The sequence below is a fragment of the Ictidomys tridecemlineatus genome, chromosome 4, assembly GCF_052094955.1.
Source record: "Ictidomys tridecemlineatus isolate mIctTri1 chromosome 4, mIctTri1.hap1, whole genome shotgun sequence".
NCBI lineage: Eukaryota > Metazoa > Chordata > Mammalia > Rodentia > Sciuridae > Ictidomys > Ictidomys tridecemlineatus.
This window is the reverse complement of record NC_135480.1, coordinates 201,758,144-201,775,827: the sequence shown is the minus strand read 5'-3', so window position 1 is coordinate 201,775,827 and position 17,684 is coordinate 201,758,144. Positions and strand designations below refer to the sequence as shown.

At 52.9% G+C, this 17,684-nt stretch overlaps 1 protein-coding gene across 6 annotated transcripts in view; it reads right to left on the bottom strand.

The window, feature by feature from the left end:
• Positions 1-17,684, bottom strand: part of Mvb12b (multivesicular body subunit 12B) — a 176,242-nt gene that overhangs the window by 107,614 nt on the left and 50,944 nt on the right. For all 6 annotated transcript variants that reach the window (XM_078048224.1, XM_078048223.1, XM_078048226.1 and 3 more), the window contains exons 3-4: positions 8,949-9,056; positions 4,107-4,203 (exon numbers count right to left, since the gene is read on the bottom strand). In XM_078048224.1, the coding sequence (XP_077904350.1) occupies positions 4,107-4,203; positions 8,949-9,056 (205 nt within the window). The remainder of the gene's footprint in view (positions 1-4,106; positions 4,204-8,948; positions 9,057-17,684) is intronic.

Genomic DNA, 17,684 nt, shown 5'->3' with positions numbered 1-17,684 from the left:
GTGAGGTCACTACAATTGAAATAGTAAAACTCAATAAAAAACTGAAAGCCTACGCTGACGCAGGCCTGTGGAAACCAAGCCCAAGCTCACATCACCAGTGGAACTGTGGACGGGGGTTCTGGACGTCCACCTGGCAACAGAGAGCAACAAAGCTCACCTTCCCCGAGGCCGCACTGCATGCAAAGCGCCACGTGGGGAGGTGTGGTAGTTCAGCTAGGAGGGCCCCCAAGGCTTCTGTGGGTGACAACACAGGAACTTCAGGAGTAGAAGGCTTAGCTGAGGAGAGCTCAACCTCATCATTGTCTCCCCCATGGTAGGTTGAACTGGTGGTCACTGTGGGCAGGTAGGGGGTGGCTGGAGGAAGCAGGTCACTGGGGGGGTGCCCTCGGGGTTCATATATTGTCCATGGTGAGAGGACCTCTCTGCTTCCTGGTGCCATGTCCTGAGCTGCCTTCCTTTGCCACAGCCTCTGATGTTCTGCCTCACCCCCGCCCAGGGCCAGGGCCAGAGATGATCTAAACATGATCTGTCCTAAAGAAACAGACGAGTGGCAAAGGCAGGGAGGCACGTGCGTGGCTGTCATGCATCAACCAGCATCACAGAGTCAGTTCACATCCTTCTCCGTGACAGGGAGGTTTTAACTGAGGCCCAGGAGGGAGAAGGATCTACCTGGAGCCCACAACTTCAAGGACAGTGCCAGTCTGTCCATCAGTGAGACAGACTCCAGAGTCCGGGGTCCTCCACCTACACCATGTGGCCATTTGTCCCAACAGAGGTGAAGGCGGGAATTGGGAGGTGGAACCAATGGCTCTCCTTCCGCTCCTGCCACTGCTGGCCTTGGCCCGCCCCTCCCCAGCCTCAGCAAGCTGCGCTGTGCCAGGTGTGTGCACGGCCCCGGACAGGTCACGCTGGCTGCAATGCAGACCTCTGTTGCAGCCTGGCCCTCCACAGGACTGTGCTCCCTGAGGGACGGTGCTGGTCACCATCTCTCCCGCTGGAGCCTGCAGCTCCTGACCCTGGCTGTGTGGAGGGAGCGCTGGCTTCCTTCCAAGTGGGATCTAGGATCAGAGGCGGTTTCCTGCAGCGGGCACCCTGATGCTCACTCAGGGTGTGGACTTTTCAAGTGGAGGAAAGGGAACTGTGGGCAAGGGGAATGGCAACCCAAACTCCTGGAGCCCCGAGAGAAAGGGACACCGAGGGGAGACAGGTGGGGTCTGCAAAGAGTCTGAGCACTGGGACACAGGGACTGGCCTGGAGAGTCAGAGTGGAGGCCGACTGTGGACAGGACGTCCTCTAGAACCCCACGCACCCCAGCCACTACAGAGCAACACCAGCCCTGCCAACCACCCTGGCTTCCTTGCAGAAACTGACAAGCTAATCCCCAAATGCATGTGGCCACTCAAGAGACCCAGAATGGCCAAAACCACCTTGAAAATGAACAGAGGTGACAGAGTCATGTGTCCCATCTCGAAACTTGCTATGAAGCTCCAGTAATTGAGACTGTGCAGAGACATAGGGGATGGAACCAGGTCCAGAAAGAACACGCTGCACTCACGGTCAGCGCCGCTCCACAGGGTGCCGACACAATCCAATGTGGAAGAGTAGTCCTGTCAACAAATGGGCAGGGACAACTAGATCGGCCCAATATAATAAAGCTGGACCCTAGCTCATAAAAATCAGCTAAATATGATCAGACCTAAGTGTAAGAGCTAAAATGATAAACTCTTAGAAGAAAACTTAGGCGTAAAACTTGGTGACCTGGGTGGGATTGGGCAGTGGCTTCTATGACACTAAAAGCACAGCCACTAGATAAGCAGAGCTCCAGCAGAGGTGGAGTTCATGTTTCAAGGGCACCATCAAGAACATGAAGAGAAAAACCACAAAATGGTTGAAAATTTTTGCCAATCATCTTCTGTTAAGGAACTTCTACTTAAAATACTCTTACAACTCAATAATAAAAGACAACCCATTACCAAGTGAGTGAAGAATTGTAAGGGATGTCTCTCCAGAGCGGGTATGTGAGTGGCCAACAGCACCCCGGGCACTAGGGAGGTGGAAGTCAAGACCACAAAGAAACCTCACGTGGCCCCCACGAAGATGGCTGGAAACAGAAGGACTGACGGACAAGCGTGTCAGACATGGAGAAGTCAGAGTTTCACGCACAGCTGATGGGAACATGAAATGGTGCCACTGCCCTGAGAAACAGCTTGGTGTCCCCTTAAAAGTGAAGCACAGAGACACAGTGACCCAGCAACTGGGCACAGACCCGAGAGAACTGAAAACGTGTCTATTCAAAAACCTGTGCACGAACGTTCCCAGCAGCACTGTCATAACAGCCTCAAAGTAGGAACGACCCAAACTAGCAGCCGAGTGAGTTACCAAAACGGGACACCCGTCGGGTGGTGTGTTTGGCAATGGAAGCTGGAGCTCGGGGCCATGGTGCCACCTGCTCCGGCCTTGAACACGTCCCGCGGAGGAAAGAAGCCAGACACCCAAGACAAGGTTCCACCCACAGGAAACACACAGGGTAAGCAAATAAGTCAGAAAGCAGATCTGAGCGGCCGTCCAGGAGTGCAGGGGTGGCGAGGGCTGGAAGCAGTGGACAGCCTTGGCTAGGGGTCCAGATTTTCCTTTGTGGTGATAAAATTGAGAGTGGTCTGTAAATATTCTAAAAAAATCACTGAATCGTACTTAATGGGTGAATTAAATGATGTTTGAACTGTATCTTAATAAGGTTGTTAAAAAAAACCCTCTGCATAAATATATGAAATCTATCTGTACAAGACAGTGGTACTGTGATTAAAAGTGGCCGAGACAGACTGGAGTGTGCACCTGGTATTGTGTGCACAGTGGTGGGAGGCACTAGGGACTGAACCCATGGGCGCTCTATCACTGAGCTATAACCCCAGCCCTTTTTAATCTTTATTTTTACATGGGGTCTCACTAAGTTGCTAAGGCTGGCCTTGAAACTTGCCATCCTCCTGCCTCAGCCTCCTGAGCTGCGGCACTGCGTGGGTTCCCACCTCTAAATGTGCGTGTGAGACTTTGCTAAATTCTTTGAACCCTAAATATTTACTAGAACTCATTTTTTATATGCAAAATGGGTGTAATGATACGGATCTCTAAAGAGGGGTCTTTTGAACATGAAACGCTGTCAGGGAGGTAAACCCCAGGGCTAATGCATGGCAAACACGCGGTCCATACCAGCCAGCGAGAGGGTAGCTTGTATAACATGACGACGACACTAAAAACGACCTGGAGTTAAAAGTGAGGTCACTGAGAAGGAAGATAAGGCCAAACGGCAGGTTCACCTGCTTCACTGAAACAACAGTTGCCGTGGGTCCACACAGAATTCCAGTAGGAAAATGACAACAGGCCAACTGGGACCAGCACAGAAAAGTGGAATGCGCATGACAAAGAATGAGAACTGAGCTTCTTCATAAGTGACCTGGGGTCACGCAAGAGGCTGAGAGGGTGTGCCTGCTCCTCCTTCCCTGCTCCACCTGGTGGGCACGGCACACCCAAGGAGAACGAGGAAACTCCAGTGCCCAGAGCTTTCTAGCCCTGCCTACCACCACCGCCACCGGACCATAGGTGCCCAGCGTCCCGAGGCAGCTCTGTCCATCAGCAGGTCACTGATGCTCAGTGCTCCTTGGTGGTCAGGGTATTCAAAGCCGGCTCCCGTGTATGCTTGCCCGGGGTTATTCTGGTTCTCACTGGTGTTGTTGGCTTTCCGAGCCCCCAGTGGACACAGGGCTGCATGTGAATCCCCTGGGCATCTTTGATTCTCCTCTTGAGCTCCTGGTCTCGGGTGGAGCCTGGCTTCAGCAGCACGACCGTCACCAGCTCCGCACTCTGACCTGGCTAGGCCAGCTCTGGGGCCACCCGCTGAGGGACAGGGGCCTCTGCTTACTTACAGGCTGCCCAGGATCTCTGCCAGCCCTGGGGAAGCAAGGAGGACGCACGGAGAAAGCAGCAGACACTGTCCATGGGCACACAGTAGGACCTCCTAAATGTTTCCAAAGAAAAACGCACACAAAAAATCCCTCAGATGCTACTTGGGGGAAGAAGACTCGCGTGAGAAGCAGCGCTAAAGGGAGACTCACGTGTGTCCACCGTCTCCTGCATCGGGATGAAGCCCACGGGCAGCGTGTCCTTGATGTCAATGAGCTTCATGTCCACTAACACGTTCCCCAAATGACTCTTGGGAAGAAAGAGAGACACAGACTATTAGGCTGAGCACGCCTGCAGCAGGTTCGCCATTTTGGCTTCAAGATGCACATTTAACACAATGACTTGTACAGCTTTACGACAGTAGGTTAATTAGAGGAGGTGACACTTAATGTTCCCTAGCGGTTACGAAGGGACTCAGTGGCCGCCGGGAAGGAGTTTCATCTGCAAAACTTCAAAGCTATTCACTCAGACTGGCCTTGGTTAGCCAGGTGGGCCACCCAGCAGACGATGTGGACAGAACCCAGCAGAGGGCAGCTGTGCACACCAGTCCCTGGGCCTGGCTGCCACTCAGCCCTGAGCACCAGATCTCAGGGCAGTAGGTTTTAGAAACAGCAGATTCCTGGGCACCTGCATGGGAAGAGCTGCACCTAAACTGAACAGGGAACCCATCAGACTCCTGAGCAATCACCAGCCTGCTACCGACACACATTTCGGTCGCTAGATACATTTAGCAAAATCCCAGGGATGGTAAACTAACACGGCTGCCTCAGCACCGCACGTCTTCTAACACGACACGCACGAGGGCCTCTTAAGCTCCTGCTTAGTGCTGGTATTTGGGGTCCACAGTGCACGGTTTCCGTAACCAGTGTGGACACATCTTTCTGAGACAGAGCGCCATTCTGTACCTGCAGGAGAGAATGCTCTTGAGCACACTGGCACTTGCAACCTGTACTTCATGCTGGAAACAGCCCTAAAGAAATCTGCCCTGCAACTTAAACACACAGGGCCACCACTGAGGCTCTTAACATCCTCGGAGTCACCGCAGCCTTGTTCCCCTCTCTCTAGTCAGAGTCAGTTACAGAGGGAATGATGGGTTCCCATCCCAAATCCCTCCTGTTAGGATCCCAGCAATACACCCTGCACCCTGCTTCCTGGACGTGCCTCGCCCCCGAGCCCAGCATGAGCACACTCTCGGTGTACTTCTCTGTGTCCCTGGACCAATGTCCAGGTGGTCAGCGCGTGACTTTGGCCTCAATCTCTCAGGCTACTGTCCCCATCGTTTAGTGAAGAAGGGTCTTGGCCCCACTGTGTGCAGGGCCACCTCGGCCTGCACAGTGCTGGGCCTGTGAGAAGCCACGTGGGAATCCTCACGCCCTATCTGAGCCGCGCTCTCTGGAGGTGTTCTTTTCCCTCATGTCAATCACAATCGTGTATTTGTGAGGCTGTGTGCTTGATATCTGCCTCTCCCCTGGGGTTTAAGGACCACAGGGACCTCTGCTCCATAGCAGATCGCAGCCTAGCATGGCGCCTGCTCAAGGGAGGTGGTCACTAATGATTCACTGAATAAATTAATGTGTTTGTACTTTTTTTTTTCTTTTTGATACATTTCTTTCAACTGAGTGGGGCATGGAGAGTCAGAAATCAAACTGGATTTGCTTAGAGGGAAAATCTAAACCATATCATAAAAATCATGAAAGTATGTTTAACAAATGCATCATAAATCAAAAGTGAACAAATAAAATAAATTCTTCAAATTGAAACACGAAGGTCAAGTGGCTAGTGTAACCTACAACCGGTGTTTTCATGGCCCTGCCAGCACCAAGCCCTTCTCCCTCTCTGCACCACGTGCTCACCAAGCCCGAACACGGCGTGGTCTCAGGGAGCTGGGCCTCAGGAAGACAATGCACAGAGCGGCCCAGTGAGTGCAGAGGGGCCCGCGCCGCATGGAATAAATCTCTGAGCTCGCAGGAGGGGTTTGAACCGTTAACCTGACTCACGAACATCAGCCGCTTCCAGAATCGCCTGATCTAATCTGTCATCATTTTTTTTCATGGCAGTTGCTTTTCCACATCGTCACTGCTTTCTGCATTGAGGAATTAACAACCGGGCATGTTTGCTGCCCCGTAGATGGATGGGAATTCATCAGTATCCTTCTCAAATGTCTCCTCCTTGACAAGTTGGGCTTCCAGAAGTCAACTGCAAACCACTTAGCGACCTCACCCTCCACACTCTCTACAAATGTCCCCGGTCATAAAACCAGAGCATCAGTGGTGCGGCCATTAAAAGGAGCCCGGGAGAATCCTTCTGTGCATGCAAAATGGGAGGCTGCACCGTGGATGCTTCCGCAGCCCAAGTGGCCCTCCGCACACAGGGCTGGGGCTGCCACTGCTCAGGGTTTAATACGGTAGGTCTGCGACACCATTAATTTTGCTTGTTCCTCTCCCCTCCCCCACCCGTGCTCTCTTTCATTTCCTCCTCATAAATATGAAGAACGTATTCCCAATCCTTGTTGAGCAAATGATTCATGCCAAAAGCCCAATATGCACTGACTCAGGGTATTTATATTGTCTCTGGTAGCCAGTATTTGCTAGTATACTGTAATTATTTTTGACAACCTTGCATTTAAGGTAGCCACAGATAACCAACTTAATATTCAAATGTTCATAAATCCTTCTGTTTAATATCCTCCCTACCTAATCTATGTACATTATTATTACAGGTAATGCAGAAAGTACAGGGCATGAAAAGTGCAATTAATCTCGATCCTTCCCCAGGAAGCAATGTCACTCCAAAGCCAGGTTTCTGTATTAATAGCATTATTGGGGGAAAGGAATTTAGGTTCCAGAGGAGGCTCCCAAAACTCCTACATTGGGAGTCTCAAGTCGCCTAATTAAGACTCTGCCCAGTCTGGAGATCCCATACCCTCCTGCACGGCTGTAAAAGCCGCACTCTGCACAGCCCTCGCCACACTGCGGGACCAAGACGGACGACTGTAAGGACCAAAGCTCACCCGGCTCCTGCCTCACTCTGGGGCAGCAAGTGGCCCTGCCACCTCCGGATTTGATCCCAAACCAAATTCAATCTATTGATTTGATCATTTGGAACCCATACAGGACCCATTCATTCTTTTTCCAAAAATGAAACGCACCTGCTCCTCACACTGCTGGGGGCGGGGTGGGGGCTGTCCCGCTGCCCTCGGCCTCTCCCTACCCGTCGCACCGACACTCAGCTGCTCGGTGACCAGCCAACAGTGAGGAAAGCAACACACTTTCTATAAGACACTTACTCAAGACACCCAAAACAAACAAGGCCCTGTGACTTCTTTGTCATGTCAAAGTCCAAGGAACCAAAAGTGATCACAGAGCTGTGACCAGGAAAGAAGACCTGGAAAGCAGCAGGGGACAGAGGGCATGAACAGTGTTCCTTCAAGTCCTCGGGAGCCTTTCTTGCAGTCCCAAGCCTCAGTAGCACACTGACCTCCTGCAGGAAGCAGCAAATGGGATGGTGGACAGAACAAAGGTGACAAAAGCTAAAAATAGAACTAGTTTCAAAAAGAGTGTAGGTCAGCCCCAGGGACAAAGGGCAGGAAGAGCGCCCTGGGGGGGAGGGGGCAGTGAGGAAGCTCTAGGATGCGTGCCACCCCCAGCCCCATGAGCCTAACATCTGGAAAGGCAATGCCACCTCCTGGCTGCTCCGTGGTGTCCCTCAGGCCACAGTGAGCCCGAGGCAGCCGTGTGGACAGGCTGCCAGCTCACGGTGAGGCGTCCCCCAGCTCAGCTGCTACCTTCCTGGTATTGAAAATGTGTTCAGAAGATTTCCAGCACTTAGTGCCAGGGCTTTCCCTACTGCATTATAAGCTCAGTACATTACAACCAGCAAATATGTTGCTCTTGAAGGTGGGGAAACCTAACCAAGTTCTGAACACTTTAGAAGCAATTCTCCCAACAAAGAACAGGAACGGGTGGAAGAGGGTGAAAGCCAGAGAGCTGGATGGCCCACCTGGGGCCACACTGGAAGGGACACACCCAGGTGCGTGACATGGCACCAGGCTGAGGGCTATGATGGAGAGGAAGACTCCTCCCTGCCCAGGCCTCTGGGTGACGGTGTTTGAAGTCATTGTTATGGCTTGGTTTTGTTTTTTTAACCATGAACATACATTACTATTTAGCAAAGTTTATAAAAATAAGTTTGGTAAAATGTTTAAAAAAAAAAAAAACATTCGCATTAGAAAGAGAAGTAACGATGTGGGCCAGCAATAAACTTCCCCACTGAAATGAGAATCGGGCTGCTCCCCACCTGAGGTCAGGGAAGAGCGTGGCCTTGGACAAGCCTTAAACCCAACTCTCAGTGTCCGTCTTTATGGGGAGGGCAATGCTGAGGGACTGGGTGAGGGGCCAATAAGGCAGGCCTGATGCAGGGGAGAAATAACAGAGCTATTTCCCTCTTTTCTAAGCCGCCCATTGAAACACCTTATTGGGAAAGACCTAGTAGGGATATTTAAAGTTTCCTAATTCATGGATCCAAGTAACAAAACCCAGCATATTAAGAGAATACCTATCGACGGAAACAATGGACATCTAATGTCCACAGAGACTCAAGGGGGAGTCCCTTTGGGAACCAGGAGCAGGTAGGGCAGGTCCCCTTTGAGTGGGGCTGCCATTTGCTGGCCAGCATCAACTCCAGCTCCACTGGAAGGCGGTCATGTCCACACCACCGTGATCCGTCACTTGAAGGAAAGTAGGCAAATGAGAGCTGTGAGAGAAATTCCTTTTGAGAACACACTTTAATGAAATTCACTGTGCAGTTGGGTACATGGTTAATAATACTGTTAATAAATGAAACCCAGCGCTGGCTGCCGATTCTACCCAGTTCACTAAAACCTCAGATAAATTAATACAGCAATGAAAGAAACCACAATAAAAAATGAGGAAATTCCAAATAGGAGTGTAATTATCTGTGCCCACTCAGCAAATAGAAACCACCCCTACACTTACATTTTCTTTTGAAAACGATCTTGTGAAACACAGGTATCTGGTAACCTTGGACTTGAACAAGCCGTCTTTCCAGAGGTCAGCGTCCACGCCATCTGCCGTCTGTGCCACCTGTGCCGGAGAGACGGGGGAGAGGATCGCAGGTGAGACAAGATGGAGCTGAAGGTGTGCACGAGCCGCTTCCTCTGTACCTGTTCCAATTAACACGGCCCCAAGTCTCCTGGCATCTCATTAGTCCGTTTCACTAGGCAGGGGAAGAGAATTTCCAAAAGGGGAAAAGGGAGAGTGTGAAAAATACAACTTCTAAAAATAATGTCCCTGGGGAAGCCACTGATTAAAGACACCCTGACAAAAATGGTTCTAAGGGAAAAGAGCCACTTTATTGTAATGGACCAAGAAGGGCTGGGGTCAGTCAGCACATTGGGGTGCTCATTACCACTTACTCGGGGTGTAGGGTGCAGAAAAACCCAATGGGGTGTGGAATGCATCTGGGCACCCTGCGGGGTGACAGGCAGCCTCCTGCCTGGGCGGGGCCAGCAGGCATGTTATTCAGGGGGTTCTGCTGGGGACTGAGGGGGCACAGGTCAGTTACACTTGCTTCCACACTGTGTCTTCTTGGAACAGCATTGAAAGTGGAATTCAAGGTCAGAAACGCATCGTGATTGAAAAATGAAACCAGACTCGGTGCCCCCTTCCTAGTCTCACTGGAAGCCATGTCCTCTCCTGCAGCTGAGGGAGTTCTCCTGCAGGGAATGCTCAAGGGTGAGGCCTGGATGTGCAGGGCAAGGCGGGACAGGGCGGGGCTGGCCTGGGTCCTAGCATGGTGTCCTTGCTGGGTGAACAAGAGGCTGCAGGAGGCCGGATGGAGGAGCAGGAGGCCTGAAGGAGCCTCTCCCTTCTTCCTTCCTCTCCAGGCTGCCCCATCACTAGATGGCCAGGGCTTGGTCTGCGCTCTCACCCAGCTGCCAATGTGACCACATCACATAGCTGGTGAGAGTGACTAGCCTTGCACCCCGTGGTCAGCATCACAAAGGGGGCGTCCAGAAAGCCCGGGGAACAGAGCCAAATGTGGACACACAAGAGGGGATTGGAAGCCCTTGCCTTCTGAATGCTCTTTGTTGTGTCTGAGGTTTACATGGGGGTCCAGTCCTTGATCTGACACGTTCCTGACAATGCTAACAAGCTGCTGAAAGCGGCTCCTTTCCTTACACAAGCCGGCCCCGTCCAGCCCATCCCTGCCCACTGAGCAGGGCCTACTCCGCAGTCCACAGCCCCCACCATTGTAGGCCAGGGTGGGCCAGACAAGCCTGGAGCCTGCCCCAGCCGCCTGGGAGGCTGCCTCGGAGGAGCTAGAAGGCAGCTGGCAGCAGAAAAATGCTTGGTTTTCAAACTAAACAAGTGTAAATTAGCAATACACGGAAGGGAAAAGACTGGTCCGGATGCTAAGTGTGCAAGTCTCTTTGACCTGAAAGCGGAAGGAGGACTGGCGTGGGGATAATGCTCCAAGTGTGTGTGTAGCCGTCCTCCAGCCCCACAGGGAGCCACACCCTGGGACAAGACGGGGCCTAGAGGGCATCTTCTAGGCACCTAGATGGCCCGCACCAGGATTCCAGGGAAGCACCACATGCAGCAGCTCCCCACTGCAGCAAGGTGTTCCCAGACCACCTTGATCTAGTCACCAATGGAGCTATCAACCCAGTCCCTTTCCCCAAGTCAGGCAGACCAGCTACAAGGTCAACGCCATAGTGTGAGGAGAGGCGCCCTTGATTGACCCAAGGCAGCATCGGAACCCAGTGTGCACACCCCTAGGGCACCACACAGAAACCTTCAAACCCCACTGTCAGGCAGCAGAGCCCAGGAAGGGAAGGCTCTGGGGGGCTGGGGTACAAGGTGGAGGACCAAAGGCCCTACAGGGAACAGGCAGACCTCACCTGAGCCCAAAGGCTTCATCTGTCCAGGACTAGAAGCTTCCCCAAGACACTGCTTGCCATTTCACCCATGGACCAAGCACAGTGCCTGACACAAGCGGCTCAGTCAAAACCCCCCAGAGGAGGGAATGAGCAGCCCACCACCTGAGCAGAGCCCAGAGTGTGCAGCCACGCGCCTGCTGGCTCCCCTAGGTAAGGCAGCAAGCACACTTCTAAATGAAGCTTCCAGGACTGAACCCCTGAGCTGCATGGGCATCTGGGTCCCCTTTGCCTCAGGAGCTCACCCTCCAGCCACTTCCCAAGTGACCATCCATGAGGCAGAGACCCATGCTAACACTGAGGTCACTTTTCCTCTGGCTAACCTCCCTGTTTCCTGCCTTGTTCCCTAACCATTTGCTCTGTCCAAGGCTGCTGAGGACCACAGTGCCTGCAGAGCCTGGCACGGGGCTCACATTAACCCTTGCACACACACACACATGCTTGTGAGAAGCTCCCACTTTTCTTGCTTTTTCCCCAGGGTGCAGGAACCTGTGAGGAGGAGAGGCAGGTGGGCTGATAACCAGGCGGGGCAGATCTCTCTTCCCTGCCAACATCCCTACAATGACCAGTAGCCAAAGCAGGAGCCTGCCAAAACCAAGAGCCAGAGAGGAGCACACCAGCAGGGCCGGAACTGTGGAATGCGCCAGTGGGGGCCTCACAGAGGAGGGGACTATTACAAGGGCCCACGTGGCTGATGCTCAAGGAGGTGGCCTCCAACCCGAAGCCCAGGCCCCCACACCACAAGCGTGAGGGTGGGAAGCAGGTCTGAATTTAGGACCCCAGTAGGTGGACCAGACCAAAGCAGCAAGATCCCAGTCCCCGCCCCATTTCTGCAGAAGGAGTGCCAGTGAGGCTCAGGACTGCAGAACCCCAGCCCGGCGGGGAAGCAGGTGGGGGAGGAAGTGCAGCTCTAGACTAAAAACAGGGAGTTGGCTGCACACTGCACGGTGCCCCCTCACCATGCCTGGGGCTCACTGACCTCCTTCCCACTTCCCAGTGTCTCTCCTAAACGCCGGACACTGGAAGCCTGGTTACTGAGAGGCTGAGCGTGCCGGAGGTGGACCAGCATGGACTCTGGGGGCATCCCCTACAAAGGTGCCCCACCATGCAGCCCACCAGCTCCAACCCACCAGCCAGTGCCTTGCCCCTAAATGTCAACTGACCACCTGGCTCCGGGGGGAAGGTTCAAACATGAACAAAAATAAAAAAGAGAACTGGAATCTATCACAGATGACAGGAGGAAACCAGAAAGCTAGGGATGACCACAGGACAGTGGAATCCTTGGGAACAGTGGACACACAGCATCCAACAAACAAGAAGAGCACCCTGTAAAGACTTCTGAAAGAGGAGCCCTGGGAGAACGGTATAAAGAGATGAGAAATTTAAAAAGTAAAATAACTAAAATTAAAAACTTTTAAAACTACTGAAAGAGAAAGTTAAGGAAATTTTCCAGAAGGTAAAATGCAAACATGAGGAGCGAGATGAGGGGAAAGAACCAAGAAGGTTCTTGGGGAGCCAGCCAAGTTCAGAGAGAAGTCAAGGGAAGAGCGCGAACCTGGCCCTGAGAGGTCCTGAGTGGTCCAGGCAAAGAAGAGGGAGCCCCACCCCAGAGCAAAGCAGCAAATCACCCCGAAACCACCTACACACCCGCAGAGGGAGCGAGCAGGCGCCCTACAGCAGAGGTGGAGTCAGATTCATCATGCTTCAGCCATAGGTGCAGCTAAAAGAAAAGATGTCCTCCAAGTTCTGAGGAATGCTGGGGTTCCACACCTGAGCCACTGTCAGGTGGCCGACAGGAGGCTCCGTAGAGACCCGTGCAGACGTGCGTGCCCTTGGAAAGGTCGCCTCCAGGGGCTCTCTTAGGAAGCTGCCAGGGACGAGGACGCAGAACCTGGGACTCAAAGGACAGGGAGGAAACCACCAACTCCAGGAAATGGGGCCCACAGGGCAGCAGTGAGGACGGTGGCACACCCAGCCACAGGGGATTTCCTGTGGAAGAGAAGTCAGGGCCCGCCCCCTCTGGGGGAGGGGGTATGGATCAAAGGCCCCGTAAACTGCACTTAAGCAGCTGGAAGAAATAGAGACAGGCAGGGGACAAAGGTGTTGGTGCTTTTAGAAAAGAGAAAACAACAGGCATAAAGTGACTGAAGGAATATCACTCACTTCAGTGGCACCAACGGTTTGCACCATCAGCATTAAACAGGGAGCCTTACCTCCCCAAACTCCGAGCCGCTGCCGAATGGGGGCTGTAAGAGGAGAAAGGCCTAGGGTAGGCTGAGTGAGAAGCGCAGCCCAGTCGAGCTGCTGGGGACGTGCAGATAAGGTGGTGGAGCAGGAATGCTGCGGAGAGCTGAAAGTCACTGCCCCGGGAGGGAAGCAGCAAGGGGCCTGGGTGGGCATTATCTTTTCTCATAAGCCTTTTGGTGCTCTTTAATTTTCCAACTGTGTGTGCACATGCCACTTTGTAAATTTTTAACTTTACGGTCTGAGAGCTGGAGAAATGACGTGGAAGATGGTAAGGAACACGACTCCTTATAGATAAACCGCCAGGGTCACCTCCATCAGGGACAGTCCCACCATGTCAATGGGCTCACTCCTAGTTCCCAGGCAGGTAACCACATCCAGAGCGGCTCCTACAGCAGGGTCCAGCCTTCCCCACAGCCAGAGTCCACCACAGATAACCTTCCCATGGCCCAGGAGAGGCGGCAGCACCAGCCTGTACAGGACTTTCAGTACAGGGCTTGGCCTCTGTCACACAGCTCAGGCCTCCCATGTCCTTTCCTGGCTTAAGGACAGAGGTCACATTCTAGCAGTTACAGAAGAAGATGTGTCTGACACCCCAACAAGCCTCTGATGTGGGACTGGCTGCCTCTGAGACACTGCACTTGTGGGAGCTCTGGGGAAGGTGTGACATCCTGCTAGGGGCAGGGCTCAGGCTCTCCTAAATGCTGGCCAGCACCTCAAAGCCAGTCACTTGCATCTTCACAGATTCCTCCCCACAACCCCTGACATGCACTCTATCTCCCCAGTTTACCGAGGAGAAAACGGCAAACTTACTCAAAGTTGTTCAATGGGGCCCTGCCTTTGGTAAATGCTTTTAGGACAGTTGACCAGCCACATGCCGCCTCTGGAACATACCAGAAGGACCTGCCCATACAGAAAGAGTCACGGAGGGGCACCAGGTACCACCATGGTGAGAGGAAGCTGGGAGCCCAGAGCATCAGCTCGACTGCCCAGACACGCGGCTCTTGAGGGCACTTTGGGGAACATGCATGTTTCGAGAATTCTGCTTTGACAACAGTAGCATATGAGAAGACTGTGAGCTAAGGTTTGAACGTCCCCTCCAGAACTCACGCTGAAATGTAACTGCAACTGTATGAAGCGGTGGCCTTTAAGAGGTGACGAGGCCACAGGAGTTGTCCTGACAGTGGGATGAGGCTGGCCTTGTGCATGCTCTCCTGTGCATTCTTGCCATGTGACATTTTCTGCCACATTAAGACACAGGGAGAGAAGGCCTTTGCCAGAGGTGGCAAAAACTAGAGTAAAGCACATACACTAATTTTTACACCACATGGCTTACTTGTTTTGTGACCTCCGTCCCAGCCCACAGCCAGCCCTGGTGGTTTTAAAAGGCCTCCCTCACACATCCAGGAAGGGCCAGGGTTTTAATCAAGTTCTTTAGGTGGCAAGACACAGAAGCACTCAAGATGACCTAATTCAGGGAGAAAGCATAGGACGTGTACCCAGAAGCCAGGAGTAACAGGCCACCAGCCTCGGAAAGAGAAAGCACCTTTGTCCATGGGGGCCAACACGTGGCCCCTCGGGCTCGGCTTTCCTGCTTTCCCTGATCAGCCCCCCTCGGCCTCCGTGTCAGCCTCCCACCGCGTTTCTGCTCACTCCAGCACTGCTGATCCTCTCAGATCACCAGCGCTGTGAGTCACGTGCCGATACCACCTGATTTTAGCAGATGAGAAGCTGAGGAGCAGGAGTGTCAGTCCCAGTGTGGGGTGTCCCCATGGTGGACCTTGGCCTCAGGACGATATGTACGTGTGGACCTGAGTCCAAGACCTGCTACGCGGGGAAACTGCTTATCAAAAAGTATACAAGAGAATACACTTAAACAGCTCCCACGGGGCAAGGAAAGACACGCGCTCAGGCAGCACCAGGCTGAGGCCGCCGACAGCCCTCAGCAGCTCTGCCCGGGACACATCAGCATTTGACCTGGGTAGTTACGAAACCAAGGGAGAACAACACGATGCGACTATTCTTTGTCAAACTGTTAAGGACACTTTGGGGGGGGGGCACCAGTGCTGAGGGGCGCAGCAGTCACCCCTGGGGTGAGCATCAAGAGGTCCCTTCGAGTCACATGAGGTGCCGTTTATCACAGGCCTTAGAATCATACAGACCAGGCCCAAGAATCCTACTTCTGGGAGAGCCTGAGGACACGGTCAGTTTTGTGCCCAAGTGCGCACCATTCACCTGCCCTTCACTGCAGGTGTGCTGAGCTCAGGGTACCCCAGGCTGCTCCGGTGCTACAGAGCGCTGAAGGAAAGGGGCCAGTCAAGGACCCAAGAGCCACATTCCAGATGGGGGAAGGTACACAGTAAACACAGAAGCAAACCAATCTTGGGGCCTAATTGCCTTGTGTACAAAATGCAACAGGATGATGGGGGCGGCAGCTGGCGAGAGAGGGATGGGACCCCCTATGTCAGGTGGGCTGGGGGTGTGCTCTGCGCAGGCGGGTGGGCTGGCACTGGATGGAAAGAAAGAAACCTGCAAGATCTGTGGGGCAGGGAACAGCTACTGCACAGCCCTGAGGGGGGCACCAAGTTGATGGGCTAGGGGACAGAAAGTGGGCTCCCTGAACAGAGCCCAGTAATGGGAAGTATGTCACCTCTGCCCACTGGGCTCTGTTTATAAAGGCAGAGGTGAGAGAGGATAAACTGCTGTGAGACCAGCCTCACAATGAAGACTCGGGAGCCACGTAAGCAACATGAGGGCGCAGAACTGAGAACACAGCTCAGGGGTAAAAGTAAGCCACAAAGTGGTTCATGCAGGACAATTCCAATTCATTGTTTTAAAAACTGTATAGAAAAGGATCTAGACTAGTATGAAGCAAAGTGCTAGCTAGCTGCTGTTTGGCTCTGTGCAGGGGAGATTATGGATATGCTTTTTAAATGTTCTTTAATTTGTATATTTCTCATTTTTTTGGTTAATGAGCATATACAGCTTTTATAATGAGAAAAATCTCAATTGTAAAGACTTCACTTGTCTAATCTGACAAACCTAAATTTGAGAGATCTATTGTAAATCAATCAGCTGCCCTGCTAAGCCACCCAAAGAGGAGCCGGGCAGTCAGTCATTAAGCACCCAGAAGGCTCTGGGCATCCAGCTCCCGCTCTGGTAACAGCACCTGACTCTGGAGAGAGACTCTCCAAAGCCACGTTCACCACCCATTTCCTCAACCTCTTCACACCCTGTGTTTAAAGAGAGTCCACCCACAATTCAAAGGTACACCAGGCAGACAGTGAGCAGCCGGGGGCAGGAAACTCTGCAGACATTCTGGAGAAAATATCTGGCTGACAGGATGCACAAGAAGGAAGTTCAGAGGCCTCTGGACATACTGGGTCATCCACTGTGGAGCCACCCGGGGCCCAGGCAGACCATGCAGCAGCTTAAACTCTTCCGCAGAGCAGTTCCGCACGGCAGGACGGCAGGAGCCTAGCTGTCCATCCTGCCAGTCCCTAGCAGGAATCAGGCTGCCCCAGACTGTCTGCAACCTTCCAGTAAAGTGGAACCAGCTGGTGAACTCGGTGACCAGTCCAGGAGCTGTTCGGTGTTTTTCAATTCTGATTTGATTTACATCATTTTATTATTTTTTATTCTGAAAAGAGCGCGCGAGTCTGACAGACCTTTGGCCAAAATGTCTAATACTGGAGAGCAAAAGAGATGGTGTGCAAGTTTCCTCCGTGAGACTGGTCTCCGGCGTCTCTGGGTCCTTCTCTCAGCAGACACGACCACCCGCCCCTCTCCGGGCTGCCTCGCACACAGCCTGCTCGCCTCTGGCTCTTTCCTCAGATGGACCTGCCCTGGCCTGTGGCCACGCCACGTCCTGCCACCTGAGCGCCTGTACCCCTAGTGCGTCATTCATGTGGACCTGGTCTCATCACTCAGGGCCCCACTGAAAGAACCTGCTACTGCGGAGCCTCCCTGGAGACACCAGCAGGAAGAGTTTGCAGTCTTGGGGTCAGGTGGACTCGAGTTCAAGCCCAGCCACGTTCATACGGGATTTCCCAAAATCACCCTGTGACTCTGAGCAGCCTCGAAAAGCAGAAAACAGTAGTGACAGCCACCCCATGCAAGTATTTGTGAGGATTAAATGAGAGAAAACGCCAAAAGCACTCAAGCACAAGGAGAATCCACTTCAGACCCACGATGAGAGCTCTCAACACAAAGACTCAGAGTAAGAGATGTTGGCACATCAGACCCCCGAAACTCTGCTGGGGGCCTTGGAACATGGGGTGGTCACCTCAGAAAGCAGCCTTGCAGTTCCTCAAAATGTTAAACACAGTTACCACAGGATCCAGCAATCCCGCCCGCAGGTTCAGACCCACCAGAAACAAAAGCCTGTGTCCGACCACAGCCTGTGCCCGTGCTCACGACAGGTAGCAGAAACAAATGCCCAGCGCCTGACGAATGACACGGGGCCACCCGTTAACACATTGCAACATGGATGACCTTGAAAACACCATGCTGATCAATAAGACGGACA